The sequence below is a fragment of the Crinia signifera genome, chromosome 7, assembly GCF_055691185.1.
Source record: "Crinia signifera chromosome 7, ASM5569118v1, whole genome shotgun sequence".
NCBI classification, from domain to species: Eukaryota; Metazoa; Chordata; class Amphibia; order Anura; family Myobatrachidae; genus Crinia; species Crinia signifera.
Genome location: NC_139223.1, coordinates 104,302,446 through 104,325,194, shown reverse-complemented (window position 1 = coordinate 104,325,194; position 22,749 = coordinate 104,302,446). Strand labels below are relative to the sequence as shown.

Below are 22,749 nucleotides of genomic sequence, written 5' to 3'. Positions count from 1 at the left end.
GTCTTCACAGTTCATTGCAATTTAAAATTTGCTACAACACCTCTGTACAGCAGCACCCCTCTCCCACAGTGCCCAAATTATTCTCACTCCTGTTTAAAAGTTTGGTGTCAGATATTTCCTTATTTTTTAAAGAAAAGCACTGTTTTTTTTAATGATGATTGAAATTAATCAGAAAAGCACTCTATACCAGTGGTTCTCAAACTGTGTGCTGTGGCACCGTGGGGTGCCCTGGACTGCTGGTCCATGTCCATGCAGAAATAATTTATGACCAATGTAATAGGCAAAATGTGGACAAACAGATTTGAATCATATCCATTACCACATTACTAACTGGCAGTAAGGATGAGATATAAACACAATTTACTTAATGTGATATTTTTTTCTGATTTTATTAATAAGATACTTTTGCAATAGGCATGCCCTGAATACATTCTGATACTCAGTGTTACCGTGTTTCAAAAACGTTTGGGAACCACTGCTCTATACATTGTAAATTACTATACTAGCTGTTTTTTTTAAGGAATATCTATATTGGTATATATAGGTGTATAGCCCATTTCCAGCAACCACCCCTCCAGTGTTTTAACCGTACATTGTCTTGCAAAAGTATTCACCCCCTATGCTTTTTTTACCTATTTTGTTACATTACAACCTGTAATTTAAATGTTTTTTTTTATATGTGATTTTTATGTGATGGATCTGTCTAAGTTGGTGAAGTAAAATGAGAAAAAAAATGGACAAATATTTTAAAATAAAAATCTGAAAAATGGAATGTGTATATGTACTCACCCCCTTTGCTATAAAGCCCCTAAAAAGTTCTGGGGCAACCAATTACCTTCAGAAGTCACATACTTAGTAAAATGGAGTCCACCTGTGTGAAATTGAAGAGTCACATGATCTGTCAATGTAAATACACCTTTTCTGAAAGGCCTTAGAGGCGGCAACACCACTAAGCAAGAGGCATCACACCATGAAGGCCAAGGAACTCTCCAAACAGGTCAAGGACAAAGTTGTTGAGACGTACAAGTCAGGGTTGGGTTATATAAAAAAAAATCCAAATCTTTGAGGATTCCCTGGAGCACCATCAAATCCATCATCTTCAAATGGAAAGAACATGGTATCTTGGTAACAAACCTGATGTTGGGATTATCTGGGATGTACTCGGGGTTAACCCGTGCTGTGACTGGCTTGTCTGCAAGATATTGATTACAGCCTGATTTGTACTTCTGTGGCCGATGTGGTGAAGCCACAGCAATACCTGAGCCTGACCCTGACCCTGCCTCTTTCACTATACCCTGAGTCGGCTGGCACCTGCGCTGGTCTTAGACATTGCCAATATTAGCTGTTTTTCCAGGGCAGAATATCTCCACCCTGTACTCAGATGCTACTTATTCTTTTGCAGTGACACAAAGTCCCAACCGAGTCAGGGTACTAGTAAGAGGATAAAGAAACTAAATAACAAATGATAACTAGGCTCTGCACATATACATAAGAGTACTGTACCTAAACTTGCAAACAGGAGCTGAACACAGGATTTACGGCCCTTACTGCTGTAATGAGAATCCGTCGCAATAAACAAAACAAAACTTTAACCAAGGTATTGCAGATAGGATTACAACGTAACCACCTCAGCGACACCAACGCCAGGCTATACCAATGCCTCTGGCATCTGCCATGACACAAACAAACAAGAAACATATGAGGCCTGCACCCCAACTGCATCCATGACTCTGTCTCAGAACAAGAGCTATGGCTCCAGCTGGCGTTGTGAGAATACCAGCTGCGGATAGTCATGAAAGGTGCAATTTCCCCACTGTGTGTGTGGGGAAGCAGCTGGTACTCACAGAAGCTGGACACTGATCTTACACACTGGAAACCAGTGGTGTAACTAGAAGTCTGTAGGCCCCATAGCAAAATCTTGAAAGGGCCCCCCTACCACCATTTTTACTTTAATGCCCTTAGGGATACCGAAATAAAGTGAGGAGGGAGAGGTGTGGTCAGGGAGAGAGAGAGCCTGCTTCATGGGAAAAGAGACAATTAGAGAAAGAGAGGACTGAGAGTGTGTGTGTCAGAGAGAGAAAGGGGGAGGAGCAATAGAGAGAAGGTGGTGCAAGCAGGAGTGAGAGAGGATTTCACTGAGGGAGAGAGAGAAATAGGGGAGCAAGAGACAGAGGGGGAAATTTACTAAAGGAAATTTGTAAAAAAAATAGGTGTATTTGTATCCAGAAATACACTTATTTTTGACATTTACTATCCCGAAAATACGGCTATTCGTATTGATGTGCTATCAATACGAATACGAATTGCCGTATTTTTGGGATAGTAAATGTCAAAAATAAGTGTATTTCTGGATACAAATACACCTATTTTTTACAAATTTCGTTTAGTAAATTTCCCCCAGAGTGTCAGGGATCGAGACAGGGTGTCATGAAGAGAGAGAGAAAGAATGAAAGAGAGAAAGGGTGTTATAAAGCGAAAATGGGAGAGAGAGGGAGAGACAGTGCCAAGTGCAAAAAGAGAGAGCAGAGTGAGTGCATCGGGGTTAGAAAAGGAGAAGAGGAAGGTAGGGGAGAAGATGATGGGGAGAGCAAGAAAAGATGAGAGGAGGGGAATGGGGAAGATGTGTGAGATAGGTTTGGAGGGAGCAAAAGAAAAAGAGAGAGGATGTCAGGGAGAGTGTAAGACAGTGTTAGATAGCAAGCAGGGCCGGACTGGCCATCTGGCAATGCCAGAAGGGCCGATGGCCTTGTGGGCCGATTTTCTTCACTGTCAGTAGTGTACCACCACACTGTGCTGAGCGGCCACTTAATTTGCATATCTACGTCATGTCACGCTTGACAAAATTTCCCTACCATCCAGGAGATGAGCTTCCGCCAGACCCGCAGCCCGTCCTGTGCACGACTTCAGCCCTGTCCTTGTCTGGTCCGTGCGAGCATCTCTTTGTTGCAGCCGGACCCAAAATTCCATCTGTGAGATCTGTGAGACCCTATAGCTCCCCTGATCGTGATCCACACTCCGGCACTTGGCCGCCCACCATTACTACAGCCACAGTGGCAACGCTATCATCCCATCTGGTGCACTGCACCCATATGCAAGTACAATTGGCTTATTCCACACGATCCCCAGCGTGAGATCTCAGCCTTTTCTTCAGCTCTCTATATGTAGCCGCACTATTACATCTATGACTTTTTAATCCTCTAACTGCTTATTTACCTGCTGCAGTTCTTCAACTAACAATGAATGCTTTGCCTATTAACTTTTACTAACTCATTCTGCTTTCAATGGCTGTTTTATAACGGATCCCAGACTAAAACACAGAGCCTCTCAATCCAAATATATGGCTGGGTCATTAGCTTATGACATCACTCCAACTTAAACCTATTCAAAGTCAGGCAACAGGCTGTGATATTTAAATTGTAGACAAGATTCTATTAGAGATGAGCGGGTTCAGATCCTAGAGCTCCGAACCCCCCGAACTTACCTGATCCGAGGCCGGATCCGAGGAGTTCGCTGGTTCCCGCCATCTTTCCGAGTCCAAATAGAGGCTAAAACGTCATCATCCCACGTCGGATTCTTGCGAGACCTGGGGATATATAATTCCTGGTGGTCTGCGCCATTTTCAAACAGGCTGGTGATTTCAGACAGCACGGATGTGTCCGTGCTGTCTGCTGAGGGATGTGAGGGGGAAACCTGCTTGGGGGGGAGGAGGGTTGATTAATGCATAGAGGGGGCTTCTAGTGCTGCAGAGGGGGCTGCGTTATTTTAATAAAAAAAAAATTCAAGGCAAAGAAAAATTATTATTTTTTAATTACTGCTGTCAGTGCCCAGTATAAGTCCAGGGATGCTGTATCAGTCCAGGGGTGCCCACATGTGTACTGTATCCATCCAGGGGTGCCCACATGTGTGCTGTATCAGTCCAGGGGTGCCCACATGTGTGCTGTATCAGTCCAGGGGTGCCCGCATGTGTACTGTATCCATCCAGGGGTGCCCACATGTGTGCTGTACTTGTCCAGGGGTGCCCACATTTGTGCTGTATCAGTCCAGGGGTGACCGCATGTGTACTGTATCCATCCAGGGGTGCCCACATGTGTGCTGTATTTGTCCAGGGGTGCCCACATGTGTGCTGTATCAGAACAGGGGTGACCGCATGTGTACTGTATCCATCCAGCGTGCCCACATGTGTGCTGTATTTGTCCAGCCGTGCCCTCATTTGTGCTGTATCAATCCAGGGGTGCCCACATGTGTACTGTATCCATCCAGGGGTACCCACATGTGTGCTGTATTTGTCCGTGGGTGCCCACATGTGTGCTGTATCAGTCCAGGGGTGCCCGCATGTGTACTGTATTCATCCAGGGGTGCCCACATGTGTGCTGTATTTGTCCAGGGGTGCCCACATGTGTGCTGTATTAGTCCAGGGGTGCCCGCATGTGTGCCGTATAATTCTCTGGGTGCCCCCATGTGTCCTGTATCAGTCCAGGGGTGCCCCCATGTGTGCCGTATAATTCCAGGGGTGCCCCCATGTGTCAAGAGTGCTGTATAATTCATGGGGTGTTGCTAAATCTGCCGTATAATTTCAGGTGTGCTGCTCTTTTTTATAATTAAAAGAATACAAATTTTTATTTTTATTGCAGGAATTTGTCTGCCGTATAATTCCATGCCTGCTGCCATGTGTGCCGTATCAGTCCAGGAATGCCGCCGTCTGTGCCATATAATTCCATGTGTGCTGTATCAGGTCAGGGATGCCCACATGTGTGACGCATGATTCCTGGGGTGAGCCAAGTGTGTCATATAATTCATGGGTTGCAGCAAAGTATGCTGTATAATTCATGGGGTGCTGCTAAGTGTGCCGTCACAGTCCAGTGGTGATGCTAAGTGTGCCGTATCAGTCCAGGGGTGAGCCAAGTGTGCTGTATAATTTATGGAGTGCTGCTAAGTCTGCTGTATCAATCCAGGGGTGCTGCCATTTTTTTATTAAAAGAATAATTCTTTTTACTGCAGGAGTCACTATGTGCCGTATCATTCCATGTGTGCTGTGTCAGTCCAGGAGTTCCGCAATCTGTGCCGTATAATACCATGTGTGCCGTCATGTGTGCTGTATCAGGTCAGGGATGCCACCATTTGTGCCGTATAATTCCTGGGGTGAGCCAAGTCTGCCGTATAATTCATGGGGTGCTGCCAAGTGTGCTGTATTAGTCCAGGGGTGATGCTAAGTGTACCGTATCAGTCCAGGGGTGATGCTTAGTGTGCCATATCAGTCCAGGGGAGCTATTAAGTGTGCCGTTTTAGACTAGTGTTGGTGCCGCCCACTTGTGTCGCTTATCATAGTTATCCAACTACTTCTGTGCAACCTTTTGGCCTAAAAACAATATTGTGAGGTGTGATGTGTTCAGAATAGACTGGAAATGAGTGGAGATGAATGCTATTGAGGTTAATAATAGCGTAGGACAAAAAAAAAAAACCTACATTATGTGATTTTAGTGTTTTTTATGATTTAAAAAAAAGTCAGAACCCAAAAATCCAAAACGTTCAAGGAATGGTTTGGCACAACCCAGTAGAACCTTAAACCTAAAGGTAATCAGAACACACAACAAAAATGCATGTGTATGTTGGTCTATTTATATTCCAATTTTTGTTTATTGCCCACCTACCAATGTTTTTATGATTATGTCTATTGTGTTCTGATCATTGTGCTCAGCGTGGTGTACTTTAATAAAATTTTCACCTAATATCTGGCAGCGCAGTGTGCATTCCTCCACTTTACCAATTTTCTCCATCCATTTTTCTGCTGCAACTCAACAAGCAGCTGGTAACTTTTGGACAAGGGTCCAGGAAGAATGATTGCCATTGACATTCACTGCTATTAAAGTTTATTTATTTATTTAGTTAAACGGTACCAGCTAGAATGCTAACATTTCATTGATGTGGCATGAAAAAAATGTAGATTTTTTTATTATTTTTCTGCTTGTACAGATATTTTACATTGTTACAGTGTGTGCCATAATGTTTAATGGTCATTATGGTGTGTAGCCTTATATGTAATGGGCATTACTGTGTATGGCACAATGTGTAATGGGCATGAGGGAGTGTTCCATAATCTATAATGGGAATTAACTTTTAATATTTTTTTACTGTTATGTACTGAAAATGACTTTTGTATTAATATGTTTCCTGTTTTTAAACATTGTAAGGCAATGTTTACCCCTCGTTGCATTATGACAAAATATCATGAATGGAGGTCTCAAGCAGGTGGGCCTGTGTGGCCACAACAGGTGGGCCTGTGTGGTAAAAATGCCAGGACCGATTTTTGGTTCCAGTCCGGCCCTGATAGCAAGACAGAAAAAAAAGGTGAGACAGAACGATAGGTGGGGGTGAGAGGTGAAGATGGGAGGTGCCAGAGAGTGAGACAAATTAAAAAAAGTAGTTAGATGGGCTTGAGGGAGTGAGAAAAAGAGGAGAGAGGGGAGAAATAGAGAGGTAGGTTGGTGAGAGGGTGTGCGGAAAGAGAAGGGAAGTTGTAGAGGAGAGGATGCGGTGAGTAGGGAGAGAAAGTGGAGAGAGGTGGGAAAGGCAAATGTGGGTAAAATAGAGAAAGAGGAGAGAGACATGAGGCAGGTGGAGAGAGCAAAGGAGAGGAAAGAGACACAGGGATGGGGGAAAAACAAAAGATAGAGAGGGGCTGAAGGAGACAGGAAGGAGAAGTGAGAGAGAGAGAGAGAGAGCACGGGTTTGGAAGGCTTGAGCAATTCAACATTATCTACCTCCTAATCACCACCACTCCCCCCCACTCCCTTCCTTGCACTGTGCCCTATTCCCACCCTTTCCCAACTATTTTGCGATGGGGGCGTGTGTGGCCCCCACGTATGCTAACTCTTTTATGGTTGATGTGGAAGCCAATCTCTTTTTTTCCAATGTGACATTTTCGTCTAAGATAGCTTTCTTTCATCACTACATAGATTACATTTTTGTGGTATGGAAGGGTACGCCTGATGAATTTGACAGCATGATGACACAAGTCAATGGCGCTGATGAGCACATCAAATTTACCTCCAGCTATAGTAACACACAAATCCCCTTTCTTGATGTTATGGTCCAACTATACAGTGGGCTGATTACCACAACTTTGTACAATAAGCCCACCGATGGGAACTCCTTACTACTCTTGACAAGTTACCATCCAGAACCTCTGAAAAAAATGTTTACCTTTCTCCCAATTCTGTAGAGTAAGGAGAATATGTTCCACACCAGCCAATGAACAACATCAATTGCACCTTTAGAGAAATAAATTTCTACAGCGCGGATACAATCGCAAAATTTTGGATGAGGCTCACAATAAAGTGATGTCCATCCCTAAAACTAAGTTTTTGGAACCCACAGCTAATGGTAACCATGAGGATAAAAGTATCTTCATTATGGACCACTCTCCCTCTAGTCATACATTAACCAAAGGAGCAAAAACCATTTGGCCCTTAATTAAAAGGGATCCAGATCTGCCGCTGCTTAGTAACTCCTCACTAACACCGTGCTACAGAAGGGGACGAAATGTAAAAGACTGGTTGATGAAATCTATTGTAGAAGAACCTTCAATTAAGTTACCAGAACATTTCCTCAGCAAGAAACCAGACAATTACCTTTGCCTGGGTTGCACAACATGTGGCTACCTGGAACCTGGAGCTACATTCACGCACCCCCACTCAGGAAAAATTTACAAGTTAAAAAAGTGTACTCATGCAACTCATCATATGTTGTTTACTTGTCAAAGTGTCCATGTGGCTTTGCCTATGTAGGCAAGACCACATGTAAATTTAAAGAGTGGATGGGGATACACCGCTGCACCATCCGCTATGCCATAGAGGGAAAAACCTCAGATCAGCCGGTGGCCCAGGACTTTGCTGCAGCACGTCATGGTCTTGCTACATTGCGGTACAAAATCATTGACGATGTTCCCCTAACCATCAGAGGAGGCAACAGAGCCTGTCAACTCCTACAGAAGGAAGCTAGATAGATATATGAACTGAACACGGTTAGCCCGTTTGGGCTAAATGAACAGTTAAACCTCAATTGTTTCCTCTAAACCCTAGCTTCTTACAATCAATTTATTACTGTATATCCTTTTCTATTTTGTCAGCAATTATCTAGGAAGTGCTTTTCTTTTTCTTCTATTTCTTAATGTCACACAGTATGTTTATCACTGTAACTAAGCAACAAATGTGCCTCTGCAGAATGACGTCAGATACTATGCGACGTAGCACACGCACCATGATCCGGATTCACGCACACGGGGTAAGGGTGAAGGGATAAAGGTATGTACATGTTTGTACACTTCTGATGAAAATTCTTTGAACAGAATTGAAATGTTAAGACAACCGTAGTGTCTGAGTCATCTTTTATGCTGCGAGTGCCGCCAACCACCCAAACTACGAGTGCGACACTCACAGTTTATATATATATATATATATATATATATATATATATATATAGAATAGCATACAAGCAGCGACACTAAGTAGGATTTTCAAACAAGTGTATTTCAATCTCCAACGTTTCGGGGACTAACCCCTTTGTCTGCACCTTGACAAAGGGGCTAGTCCCCGAAATGTTGGAGATTGAAATAAACTTGTTTGAAAATCCTACTGAGTGCTGCTACTAGTATGCTATTCTACTGTTTATTGGATCCGGAGGGCACCTAGGAATTTGCGCATGTGAGCTGGAGTGCCGAATCGCAACAAAACCTCTCTCTCTCTCTATATATATATATCTATATATATAGAGTCCAGACCGACTGCACACAAGGGTTCTTCACCAATAACTGCTTGTTTCACGCCAGCATTGTAGCAACGTTTCAATGTTTTAATACATTTTTATCAAGCTCACAAACAACAATAAAAAGACATACCTTATATAGCACACCTCACCCTCCTTGTGAACAGCGCTTCCGGGTCCGGAACCGCGCACCCGGCCGGGGCGCATACAGATGACATCATCCTGTGACTCCTGTTGCCCAGGAGACCAAGACGCCGTTGGAGCCATAACACCGCATAAACTTAACACCTAAAACAGACAGTAAACCCAGCAAGAGTTATAAATTAATGAACTGACACTATACAATTACGAGCATACAAATATACATAGCACAGAGCTACATGAATAATAACAAAATAATACGAGAAATGAATGAATAAATTCTATTGATAGAAAAGCAGTCAAAAGCAATTTAACCCTAGTTGGTCATTCAAGCCTGATGGGGTTAATGTGTCGAGCCGCATAAACCATTGGCTCTCTCTTTTTAATAACATATTCCCCCTGTTACCACCTCTTTTAGGAGGTGGGATGTAGTCGATCATCCTATAACGGATAGATGTTAATGAATGTCTACATTCAACAAAATGCCTGGCGACAGGCTGATCACTGCCGCCAACCTCCAGGGCCAATTTTATAGCAGACCTGTGGGCTGTCATACGCTCTCGGAACGTCCGTTCCGTTTTGCCTACGTATGACAACCCACAGGGGCAAACAATCTGATACACAAGGAATCTAATTTTACACGTAAGATGAAACCTAATGTCGAATGTTTTCCCCGACTGGGGGTGTGTAAACGTGCTCCCCTTTAAGAGGAAGCCACATGTCACACAGCCACAACCAAAACATCCATTGTTGGCCTGTAAGAAGTGTTTACTTTTGGCCGGTTTAAACTCAGACATATCAGCCTTTACTAAATAATCCCTAAGGTTACGGCCTCTTCTATAACAGGATAATAGCCTAGTGTCTGCCAATCCTAATCCCTCATCCGAAGCAATTAACTGCCAGTTTTGTTTTGCTACTTTATTGATATTTTTACTTTGAGGGTTAAACACCGTTGGCCATGGTTACAATTTTTTTGAAGAAGGTTGTTTAATGGTCTTTTTTAAAAGCTCACATCTATCTAATTTCAAAACTTTAGTTTTGGCTTCCTCCAAAAGACTTTGAGGATAACCTCTCTCTCTGAACTTTTCGGATATTACATTCATTTGATCAATAGCTGTCTCTATATTAGAGTTTACCCTCCACACACGGTAATCCCGCCCTTAATGGTGCTGGGTGGAAACTACTGTATAGGAGCAAATTGTTCCTATCAGTCTCCTTAGTAAATAACATGGTAACTAAAGACTTTTTCTTTAATGATCTTAACATCCAGGAACAAGATCTCCTTTAGGCACATGGAGAAGGTGAATTTAATTGGGCAACTGCTGGCATTATGTCGCTCAATGATAGATGTAAATGTTTCAGGAGAGCCCTCCCAAAACAGTAACACGTCGTCAATAAAGCTAGAATGTAATAACATTTTTGACGCTATATATATATATATATATATATATATATATAGTAAGGGGTTCTCAAAACGGCACTCTGTAGCAAATGGTAACGTTCTTGGTGCAGGGTCCAATGTAGTAGATAAAGAAAGCACTTACCCAACCTTGCAGCAGGAAAAGAGACAGACCAGCACTCAGTAAATAGGTGAAAAAAACGTGTATTGAAGTTGTTTTTACAGCATAGTAACAATAGGTTATTACAACAGCTGGTCTGTCTCTTTTCCTGCTGCAAGGTTGGGTAAGTGCTTTCTTTATCTACTCAAGGCTCAAACAAGGCACCAAAAAACTGATTGTGGCATAAAATGTAATAGGCATTACGGCATGTGGTATTATATGTAATGGGCATTACGGTGTTTGGTATAATGTGTGATGGGCATTACGGTTTTTGGTATAACGTGTAATGGGCATTACGGTGTGTTTGCCATAATGTATAATAGGCATAAGGATTGTGTCATATTCTGTAATAGGCATTACAGTATGTGTGTCATAATGTGTAATGGGCATTATGGTGTGTAGTATAATGTGTAATATCACACCCCTTTGTGATGCCATGCCTCATTTCCATTAGACCACACCCCTTTTTGACACGCAGCAGGTGGGCCTGTGTGCTCAAAATGCCAGGGCCGATTTTTTGGTCCCAGTCCGGCCCTGAACCTAAAGGCTATGTGCAAGAACCTATGCTTGTTGTGTTATGGATCTCATCAGCTGTTGCAAGGGGCTTGATTTTGATGTGGAAGCAGCAGCCTTAACACTTATATATTAATGCAACAGTAGGCATGACATTAGTGATCAGATCTGCCCCATTGTGGTTGTCAGATCTTCCTCATAAGAAATAACTGTTGCAGTCTGTTTTTGAAAAACAGTAACTGTTACAATAAGTATTACAAGTAACAGTGTAAGCTGTTTAATGTATCATTTTAAATATCACTATACATTAGATGTATTTGTTTATTAAATCATAATAAACTTCAACGTATTTAACTTAATATATTGGCTTATCTTTGGCATAATGCAAAACTGTTTTTCATGCCAATTGATGTTTAAAATAAACTGCCACAAGTAAAGACAATAAACAGAAGTGATTTAAATCCTGAACCTATAGAACAGAGTGTAATGCATTGTTACTGGAGCATTCAGTAAAGAGTTTGTTGGAATTAGAAGACACATAGGTGCACTATTCTATTAAGGGCAAACAAAAGGGATTTACCCTGATTTTTTGCACCAGGTCTCTTTTCTTGATAACATCAATTACAATTATCAGGGATTTTTTCTCCCACCAAAGTCAGTCACTTTGCACTAAGACAAGCTCGTACAATCGAGAATGGAAATAAAGAATGTCTCTGTGTGGTGCACCTACAGAGTATAATAAAATATAACCTTTACTCGTTGAATTTTGTTCAAAACTGCGAACTATACAACACAAATACATATATGACACGGACAGTGAAATTTAAAAGGATATAATACTCACACCGTGAGACCCCAGGATCTGTCTCCCTTCTATTATTTAGGTTTTTCTGTAGTGATGCTGGTAAATGATTGTAACAGTAATGTGTTTTTAGTTGCACTGTAACACTTAAGGCACTGGTAGCAACTTTGTGTCAGTTACAAGCAACAGTATCTTTATGCCATATAATACAGGAGAAATCTCCTATTATGTCAATAAGGGCGAGAGAATTTTGAATTGGTGTGCACTTAAGTTCAGGCAGTATAATACATCTGTACAAGTTGTCCCGGTGACAGGCGATTCTTATATTAAATATACAGTAGGGGAACTGTATAAATTAGTGCAGCGGCGGCTGGTAGCTGCCCCTTCCTCCCCGTGGCCAAGAGTTCAGCCGGCGGGGTGGGGACGAAAGTAAGCAGCAGCCGCGGCTTGCTAGTTTGGAGTGACAGCAGTAAATGCCAGCCGCTTCACTCCCAAATAGCCGTCTGCCTGCAAGTGCACACCGTGCGGTGTTCTGTTTTACACACCGCGTCTCAGGCTAGAGGCGGGTGGGATAGCCAGCACCAGGACCGCACCAATTTAAAACTACACATGTCAAAGTCTACATTTAAGAGGGAGGGGAGAGGCTGGGAGCACACACTGAGTGTGTCAGGTTTGCGTACGCTTCGCAGAGAGCTTCAAAGAACCAAGCTCGTACACTCTTTTTTACTATGCTAAAGTATATTAATGAACCACTCGAAGACATCCTGACATAAATTTAACTAGATCGGGGCATCTTCATAGTTTTCTTCTTTTTCACCTAAAAAGTGAAACTTTAGGCCTCTTGCCAGAACAGAAGATGTTGACTCAGATCAAAAAGCTTTTGCACGTTTCTTATTCAGGTCAAGTCACAACTTTTCCACACTAGCTTATTTTGAATTTCTCTTTTTTTCCAAAATAGTTTTTATTAAAGGTTTTGTTCTGTTAACACGGAAGGGGAGGAGGATACAGAACAGACGGGGAGGGGGGAAATGGGAACAATCCAACATACAACGATGTAAATGAAAAACATCAATAAATGTAAAAAGTAATAACAAAATCACAATCGACAAAAAAAGCAAAACAAGAAAAAAAAAAACGGAATTAGTATCAACAATAAAACATAGTGTATGATAAGTAGTACTATACTAAGAGAGTTCTCCAGTAACTTAGGCAATATCAAATAAAAGGTTTGCCCCTTCAGTTGAGGTTATATAATCCTGCCAGCAAGACCATGACGTCGTTGTACGTGAAGGTTTAATGGAAGAGACTGGGGGGGGGGTTCCAATCCTGGGCTATTGTGGCTCGGGTGGCTATGAAAAGGTGTCCTAATACATAACATTTGAGGTGAGGGATATCTGATGGATAGACATAGAGTAACGCTGGCATAGGGGACTCTTGGAAAAAAACTCCCAGGATCTTTGAGGCAAGGTCGAAGACTCCTCTCCAGAGTGGTCTTATTTTTGGGCAGGCCCAGAAAATGTGGAAGGTGTCTCCTATCTCGTTACATTCCCTCCAGCATAGGTTGGAGATTGAGGGCCAGTTTCTGTGCAGTTTAGCAGGGGTAAAGTACAAGTTATGCAGCATTTCGATATCTTATGTGATGCATGATAGATTTTTTCCCATTTTTGTTGGGAGAGAGAGCATGCCAGACTCTCCTCCCATTTTGTTTGTATAGAGGATCTCACCTCTGGGGTGTCAGCTTGCAGCCCAGAATACCAGAAACTTATAGAACCCTTAGAGTTACCCATTTCTAGTTTTGTCAATATGTTCGTGGAGGGGAGCAATATTGGACCTGACAATCTTATAGCACTCTTGATCCAATGGACAATTCGGTTGTAAGAGAATAGTTCCCTATCTGGGATGTTAAATTGGGGTTGCAGCGAGGTAAAGGGGTTATGGAGACACCATCTACTAATGCAGCAATAGAGTCAATGCCGCGGACCGTCCAGTTGGTTAGGTTTATATTAGGCATCAATTTTGAAAGGGCCTGTAGGGAAAGAGTGCGGCAGGGAGGGAGACATATCTGGAGGATATTACTAGTGTGTCCCATGCAGAGAGAGAATCGGAGATAGAGCGTATATTAGCGAGTGAGGGGGGTCTTAGTTGGGAGGGGGTCCACAGCATATCCATCAGTGATATGCGGGAGAACAGCTGGCTCTCCAGGTCCACCCACTGTATTTTGCCTTTAGGTAGAGACCAGTCATTTATTTGGGCCACCAAGCATGCTTGTTGGTATTTCTTTAGATCCGGAACTTCGAGTCCCCCATGCTTCCACAATCTAGTTAGGCTCTTATATGCTATACAGGGTGGTTTTTTCTTCCATATATATTTCAAGATGATGGAGTGAATTTGGGTAATGGTTTTCTGTGGGACTTGATAAGGAATCGCACGTAAGAGGTACATAAGTCTGGGAAGAATTGACATCTTAAAAGCAGCAATTCTACCGAGCCATGATATTTCCAAACTAAACCAAGCTTTTAATAAAGCATCTATTTGGGATATTAAAGGGGTGAAATAGATTTTTATGGCGGTAGCTAAAGAATTGGGGATGTTAATTCCAAGGTATACAATGTGATCCTTCTTCCATTGATATTTGTGGTTCTGTTTGAAAGTGGCTAGTTTATCAGTGCTCAAATTAAAAGGTAAGGCTTCGGTTTTGGTTGTGTTTAGTTTGTAGAATGATGCTGCGCTAAAGCGATTCCCACTTCTATACCTGGGAAGTCTAGGGACTGACGAATCTTCATTGCGAGGGGTTCTATTGCTAACACATACATGATAGGGGACAGCTTTGTCTTGTTCCATTGGAAATCTTAAAAGGATGTGTTGTAAAGCTGTTACTGTACACTACCGCGTTTGGTGAACTATAAAGAGCTAGTATAGAGGAGAGGATTGGGCCCTGAAAGCCAAATCTATGCAGTGTATCGGTGAGAAAACCCCAATAAAGCCTATCAAAGGCCTTCTCAGCATCTAACGATAAGAAAACCGCTTCTTCTCCTTTATGAAAGATATGATCTGCCAGATCAAAAACCCTTCTAGTGTTGTCGATTGCTTAGCGCACTCTAACAAATCCTACTTGGTGCGGATGGATCAGATTGGGTACCAAGGGGGCCAATCTGTTATACATATATACACATATATATATATATGTGTGTGTGTGTAAGGTCTAAGCATTTGCCACTCCAGGCAATGACCACCATTCAGTCAGCACAATACAATATAATATATTGATATATTGTTTCAATACCGTTTGATATATTGGAATTTTTATGATAAATGAGGAGGGTTATGTGTGTCATCATGTCTATAAGGGCATTTAATAATGTGGGGATATGTGTAAGTAGTGTTACTGTATGTGGGTCATTATGTGTATAAGTACATTTAACAATGTGGAACGTTTTATAATGTGAATATGGGTTACTACGTTTGGTGTAAAGAGAATATGGGCCACTACATGTGGTGTAAAATTAATATGGGTCACTACGTGTCTTGTGTAATGTAAATAAGGGCATTTTATGTAGTGTGAATATGGGTCACTGTGTGTTGTGTAATGTTAAAATGTGGGTCACTACATGTTGTGTAAAGTGAATGTGGCACTCTGTGGGTTATAACGTAAATATGGGTCACTACATGAGGTGTAACATGGACATCATGTGTAGCCTTATGTGTAATTGGTATTACAGCATGTGGCTTTATGTGTAATGGGTATTAAAAAGTTTGCTAAAATGTGCAATGGGCATTACAGTGTATGGTATAATGCTAGGCCACGCCCCTTTCTGCCACGCCTACTACAAATGGGGGGGGGGGCGCAAAACATGCTCTTGCTCCAGGCACCACAGCACCTAGCTACACCACTGGTAACACCACTGGCTGACAATAAAAATGGTCATATGGTCAATGTTGCTTCTTAGACCCCTGTATAAGTGAATTAGCCAAAGTAATAAAATGCAGAAGTATCACTTCAAAAGTAATAAAGTATTTTTTACATGTATACTGTATTGATCATTTCATTTATTTCCCAAGTACAGCAATCCAGTTTCTATGGCTACACTGGTATGTTACCCAAACGGTATACGCAAGGAGTAATGACAGGCGAAAGTAAGTAGACTATGCTTTACTACCAATTATAGTAATTTGATATTCGTTAAAAATGGATTTAGAAAAAATATTTTTCACAGTATGATTATTTTGTGTTCCCTTTTGTTCCTTACTATACATCTGCTTTAATGTTGGATAAACTTGTTGTTACTGTAAAACTAAATCTGTCTGATGAATTATGGAATATTGCTCAATTGAAAGGCCCATACACACTGGGTGACTTTCAACTCAAAAGCGGCCAAAACAGGCAAAAGCTCAGTAAGTATGCACTAAGCTTTTTCAGCCAGCGATGTTCCCCATAATCGTTATCCATATACGCTGGGCAAAAATGCACAGTCTGTATGGACCTTATAATGACCCTCTGCTCATTATATATTAAAATTCTATATTAAAAAAAGAATGCAGTATGATCTGAGAAGAAATTATTGAGTTGGTGGTGCATCCCAGGTTTTATGTTTTAGTGAGTGTCTCTCCTACAGATGTAGAGAGGCAAAAAGGGGCTAGATGTACTAAGCTTGAACAGTGATAAAATGGAGAGTGATAACACACCAGCTCCTGCCTGTCATTTTTCAAACCCAGCCTGTGACATGACAGACAGCCTGCACATATATATCATGAGCAGCGGCTTCACTATCTAAGCTGCAGCTCCGTGAACCATATTAACCCCGCCATCTCCACACATGATTTATTCAAGTGTGTAATCTGAATGCAGAGCACTAAATATACTACACTGCAGCAACTAGTGTAGTCTATCAATTTTTGATTTACACCATTTTATAATCTTATTGCTATTCACTCAATATACCATACTGCAGTTAGCGCAGTTCATTACCTTGTGGCACCTTATAAATAAATGTACTACTACTACTACTACTACTAGTGTACTTTACAAGGGTTGCAATATTGGCCAGTATTCAATGAGAAAAATTTGCCTTGTTTTATGGCGAGTTTGTGCTATTTTCGCGTTGGAAGGAGCATTTTGCTCTCCAAAAGTGAACCACCCTATTCAATGTGATATTTTCGCCGTCTTTTTAAGTGATTTTCGCCGTGTCTCTCAAGCAATTAGCAATTCTCCATCTTTTTATGGAGAACTGGAATGTGAACTTTTAAACTAAAAGGTTGTTTTTTTTTTGGTGTCAAAAAATCTTGATTTTTTTTTCTGTGAAGGGGCATGTTCTTTTTATTCATGAGCTTATAGCACATGAATATCTATTTAATTTAACCCCTTCATGACAGAGCCAGTTTGTGCCTTCATGACAGAGCCCTTTTTTTCAAATCTGACATGTCTCACTTAAGTGGGGATAACTTTTTTTTGCTTTTACTTATCCCAGTGATTTTGAGATTGTTTTCTCGTGACACATTGTACTTCAAGTTAGTGGTAAATTTTGGTCGATACAGTCTGTGTTTTTTTGTGAAAAATACCAAAATATCGTGAAAAAATGGAAAATTTAGCAATATGCAAAATGTCACATTTTCTGCTTGTGAGACAAATAATCATACCACTCAAAATAGTTAATAACTAACAAAGACCATATGTCTACTTTATGTTGCAATCATTATTTCAACCCCCTTTTCATTTTTTTGGACACTAGGAGGCTTCAAATATGACTAGCAAATTCTCAAATTTTCAAGAAAATTTCAAACTCTGATTTTTTTAGGGACCAGGTCAGTTTTGATGTGACTTTGAGGGACTTGTATGTGAGACACCCCCATAAATGATGCCATTTCAAAAACTGCACCCCTCACAGTATTCAAAACAGCATTTTGGAAGTTTGTTAACCCTTTAGGTGTTTCACAGGAATTAAAACAAAGTGTAGGTGAAATTTCAAAATTTCATTTTTTTTGCAGAGTTTCAATTTTAATACATTTTTCTAACAAATACAGTACATTTTACTAGAGAAATGTGACTAAAAATTGATTCCCCCAATTCTTTGGTTTTCATAAATATCCTATATGTGGCCCTAGTGTGCACGGTGACCAAACCACAGGCTTCATAATAGAAGGAGCACCTACTTGATTTTGGAGCCTCCTTTTTATGAGATTATTTTTTAGGCACCATGTAGGTTTCTAGGCACCATAAGATGCTAAAAGTTAGGAACCCCCCCACAAGTGACCCCATTTTGCAAACTACACCCCTCAGGGAATTCATCTAGGGGTATAGAGTACATTTCAAACCCCCCGAGGTTTCACCAATTGTGGTACAACTGGGTAGTGAAAATGAAAAAAATTAATTTTTCATTTTCACAGCTCAGTTGTATCAAAATTGGTGAAACCTCGGGGGGTTTGAAATGTACTCTATACCCCTAGATGAATTCCCTGAGGGGTGTAGTTTGCAAAATGGGGTCACTTGTGGGGGGGTTCCACTGTATGGGTGTTTCGGGGGTCATTCAACCAGAATCTGTGCTGCAAAATCCAAAAATCACTCCTTCCCTTCTGAGTCCTGCCATGCACCCAACTGGTATTTTTTGGTCACATGTGAGGCATTGCCGTACCCGGGAGAAATTGGGGCACAGATTTTGGGGTGCTTTGTCTCCTTCATTCCTTGTGAAAATGAAAAATTTTGAGCCAGATCTGCATTTTTGTGTAAACAAATTTAATTTTTTACACAAAAATGCAGTTCTGGCTCAAAATTTTTAATTTTCACAAGGAATGAAGGAGACAAAGCACCCCAAAATCTGTGCCCCAATTTCTCCCGAGTACGGCAATGCCTCACATGTGACCAAAAAATACCAGTTGGGTGCATGGCAGGACTCAGAAGGGAAGGAGTGATTTTTGGTGGTGGAATGAATGGTGGGTGCTATGTCGCATTAGCAAGACCCCCGAAGCACCAATACAGTGGAACCCCCCCACAAGTGACCCCATTTTGGTCACCAGCTTTGGGAGGGGGGCTGGCGCTGCGGCTGGCGGGGGGGTGGGAGGGGTGCTGGCGCTGCGGCAGCCGGGTGGGTGGGAGGGAGGGGGGCTGCCGGGTGGGGGGGGGGGGGCTGGCGATCGTTGGTGATCGGTGCGGTATACACACACACACACACACACACACACATATATATATATATATATATATATGTGTGTGTATATATATATATATATACAGATAGCGCAGGCCTTATGCTTGCTGGCGAATCGCCAGCAGCATGCTGCTGGCGATCCGCCAGCAACACGGCGCGCCATCTGACTGAGACGCGCGTGCGTCCCCCACGCACGCGCGTCTCAGTATCCGGGCGGCGAGGCGGACACAATACTGTCCGCCTCCCGCTCGAGGGGGGCTGGGGGGACCCGAGGAGGCTGTGGGGGGGTGCGGGCGCCCGGTGTGGGCACCGGGCAACCGAGGGCAGCACCGTCGGAAGGGGACGCGCGCGCACCTCGTGCGCGCGCGTCCCCTTCCGACACACAGATGGCGCGGGAGCATCGCCATCGCCATCCCCTGCAAAGATGAGCCCGGCCCCATCTGTATATATACATATATATACACACACACATATATATATATATATATATATATATATATATGTGTGTGTGTATATATATATATATATATATATATATATATATATATATATTTGCAAAACTTCTTTTTTATTGAATTTTAACTTTTGTAGCAGCATGATGCTGCTGCTGCTGCTGCTGCTGCTGCGGGGGGGAGGGGGGAGGAGGGCAGCGCTGCGTGCGCACCGGGGGAGCCGGGGGAGCTGCTGCCGCTGCCGGGTGAGTGCCCGGCGGGTGGGAGGGGGGTGCTGCCGCTCGGTGGTGATCGGTGCTGCACCGATCACCACCGTTTTCTGTGTTACCGAGCGGCTTAGCCGCCGGTAACACAGGAAACGCTGTGATTGACTGTTCAGATTTGAACAGCCAATCACAGCGATCGCCGACCGGGGGGGGCACCCCTGCCCCCCCTGGGCGACGAGGGGGGATGTCTGCTGTCAGGGACAGCAGACATCACCTAACTGTCACTGCGTCTCTAGACGCAGTGACAGTTTGAAGTCATGACGTATATATACGTCATGTGTCGGGAAGTACTTCCCGACCATGACGTATATATACGTCAAATGTCGTGAAGGGGTTAAAAAAAATATTTATTTTTTTTCATTTTTTTTTTTTTTTTTTTTTTACACAGAGCAGCCAGCAGGGGGCCGGAGCTCTCGAGCCGCTCATTAAATATTCATATATTCACTGCACCCGATCATTACATATGCACAATCGGGTGCAGTGAATACTGGGTCCCCCGCTGGCTATAGGGGGGCAGCTTGTGCTGCCTGGGTCCCGTGGAGCCCTCCTCCCCTCCACATATGTTCTGGGGCAGCCAGGGAGACTTTAATCTCCCTGGCTGCCACCGTCCCCTGGCTCCCTGCCAGCTCCCTGACACGGACGCTCGTCCGCTGCAGGGGTTAAGACTCGCCGCGAGTGGCGGCGAGTCTTAACCACATTGAATAGTGGGAGCGAGCCCTCCGGAACAGGGCGAGTGCATTGCGAGAGAAAAAATCTCTTGCCATGCATGGAGAATTTTTCTCATTGAATACTGCCCACTGTTTAAGTACATTTGCTATTCAGTTCATATATTATAGGAAACTTAGACATATATCTACATCTCACAAATATTTGGGACCAACCATATTTGTGATAAAGTCAGTTCCCAATACCTAATGCCAGGGGTTAACAGGAATCATTATTTCAATAGGACCCAAAGGGTCAATTTGAGTTATTATAAATTCCTCTAGTAGGAAACTATTATATCTTTGTACACAGACAGTCTCATCCCTTATCTTCTGTAACTCAATACTCTGTCTCAATTAAATGCTTATATAGCAACGTATCAAATATACAAAGTGAAACAGTTGCAGTATTATAACCAAGGAACAGAAGTGTTACTGTATATAATAAGCCTGTCTGCTCTAAATAAATATCAAACACACACGAAGCGTCCGCACGTGTGATTTTAAACACACATCAGCAGTCACCTGTTTGTCTATATGTGTTTTTTTTTATACTTTTTCGCTTGCCTTATTAATTTATTAATTGAATAAAAAAAGGTTATATTTTAATATCAACTCTCTCTAATAGGTGCACCACACCATGACAAATCTTCCCTTTCCCTTTTTTCTTGATTGCATTTGTACTTTGTAAGTGGTAGCACACCGCTGTACTGACGCACCGATAAGGTCTTTATTATTATACGCAGGGGGCCTCCTTGTTTAATATCCCTTATTACAAATACATGGTCTTGTGCGATTGAACCATACCAATCCTGACTGTTGTCGTATTTCGTCCTCATGGCAAATGACTATTGGACGGTCAATTGCTTAGTGAAAGATGTAGCGGTCTTATGACTTCCCCTCTGGGATGATGACCAACTCCCAGCAGCAGCAACAACAGCAGCGACAGTAGTAGGCATAGTGCTGCAGGATCCTCCAGAGGAATCTCAGATAGAAGGGGAGTCAGTCATGCTGGTGACATGGCCTGCAGGACTCCTCCCGATCCGGATTGAGGAGGAAATTGACGAGGAGGGAGTTGGTGGTGTGCTTACCAGGCGCTTGGCTCCAACAGCAGGACCAAGGGATTTAGGTGTCCCTGGAATGCTAGCCGCAGTTCCTGAACTAAACACTGATTTATGAATGGTCTGCAGGTGATGTATAAGGGAGGATGTCCCTAGGTGGGCAAGATCCTTACACCTGCTTATTGGAGCTTTACATATGCCACATATGGCAATACATTTGTTGTCCAGATCTGATAACAAAAATTCCAGACCGTAGAGGTGGATTTATTGGTCCTCTGCCCAGACATGATGTTGGGCTTTTTCATCCCATGACAACAACTGTTTCCCCCCCTGGTGCCTCATTTAAGCAAAACACCTCGGCATCCTCCTCATCAACTTCCTCCTAAGCGCCAGCTACATCAATATCTTCCTCTCGGACTACAACATTGACACCTTCATTGTCTAAATCAGGAACTGCACTGTGGGTGATCCTTCCAGCATTTGCAGAGGGAGTGCTGAAAATGGTGGAAGTAGCCACCTCTTCCCGTACAGCGATGGGAAGGTCAGGCATCACAACCACCAACACCCTTGGACTCTCCTTGGGGGTTTGTGATAACATGTCTTCTTTAGTAGGCAGATATATTTGCTGTGTTTTTGATGACAGCTGAAATCTCTTAAAATTTCTAAATGGGGGAGTAGGAGGGCTTGCATGGTCATGTGTAGTTGAACCACCAGTCATGAATACAGGCCAGGGCCTTAATCGTTACTTGCTACTCCGTGTCGTAAATGGCACATTGCCAATTTTAAGTTTCTCCTCCAATGATTTGAATTTATATTTTTTGGTCCTCCTTTTACTCAACTTTGGCTTTTTGGATTTTACATGCCCCGTACTTTGACACTGGACATCGGCCTTGGCAGACGACGTTGATGGCATATCATTGTCTATTTCTTCATTAATACTTGCATTTGCAGCACATTCAGAAGTAAGTGGAAGCGGCCCTTCATCTTTCCCTAATTGATTCTCCATATTTTGCATCTTCATTATTTTTGCGGAGTTATGCAATATATTACACCACAGGACAGCACCACTGTAGTGCAAGTATATATATATGGTAGTAGATGCACAATAGAAAAGTATTATATATACGATTATATGGTAATCAATTAATTAACCCCCACCAGAAAGATATACGTTGTCAATTAATTATGCACCACCAGAAAGATGTACGGTAGTCAATTAATTGGGTAGTTGTTTCTTAGCACGGCGCCCATCGCATATCAAACTTAGTGGTGTGCGATGCGATATTCATGTTAAATTAACAGGAGTGCTTGTACAACAAAATATCACATAGTATTGCATGGCAGCAAATGGC

The 22,749-nt window shown here is 42.5% G+C and overlaps 1 protein-coding gene across 6 annotated transcripts in view; it reads left to right on the top strand.

Moving 5' to 3' along the window:
* The window catches only part of SLC29A4 (solute carrier family 29 member 4), a 243,524-nt gene that overhangs the window by 137,180 nt on the left and 83,595 nt on the right, over positions 1-22,749 (top strand). For 5 of the 6 annotated variants that reach the window (XM_083153582.1, XM_083153583.1, XM_083153580.1 and 2 more), the window contains 2 exons: positions 4,632-4,732; positions 15,840-15,909. In XM_083153582.1, the coding sequence (XP_083009708.1) occupies positions 4,632-4,732; positions 15,840-15,909 (171 nt within the window). Of the gene's footprint in view, positions 1-4,631; positions 4,733-15,834; positions 15,910-22,749 lie in introns of all 6 variants that reach the window. The other variant, XM_083153584.1, reaches the window with a different exon arrangement.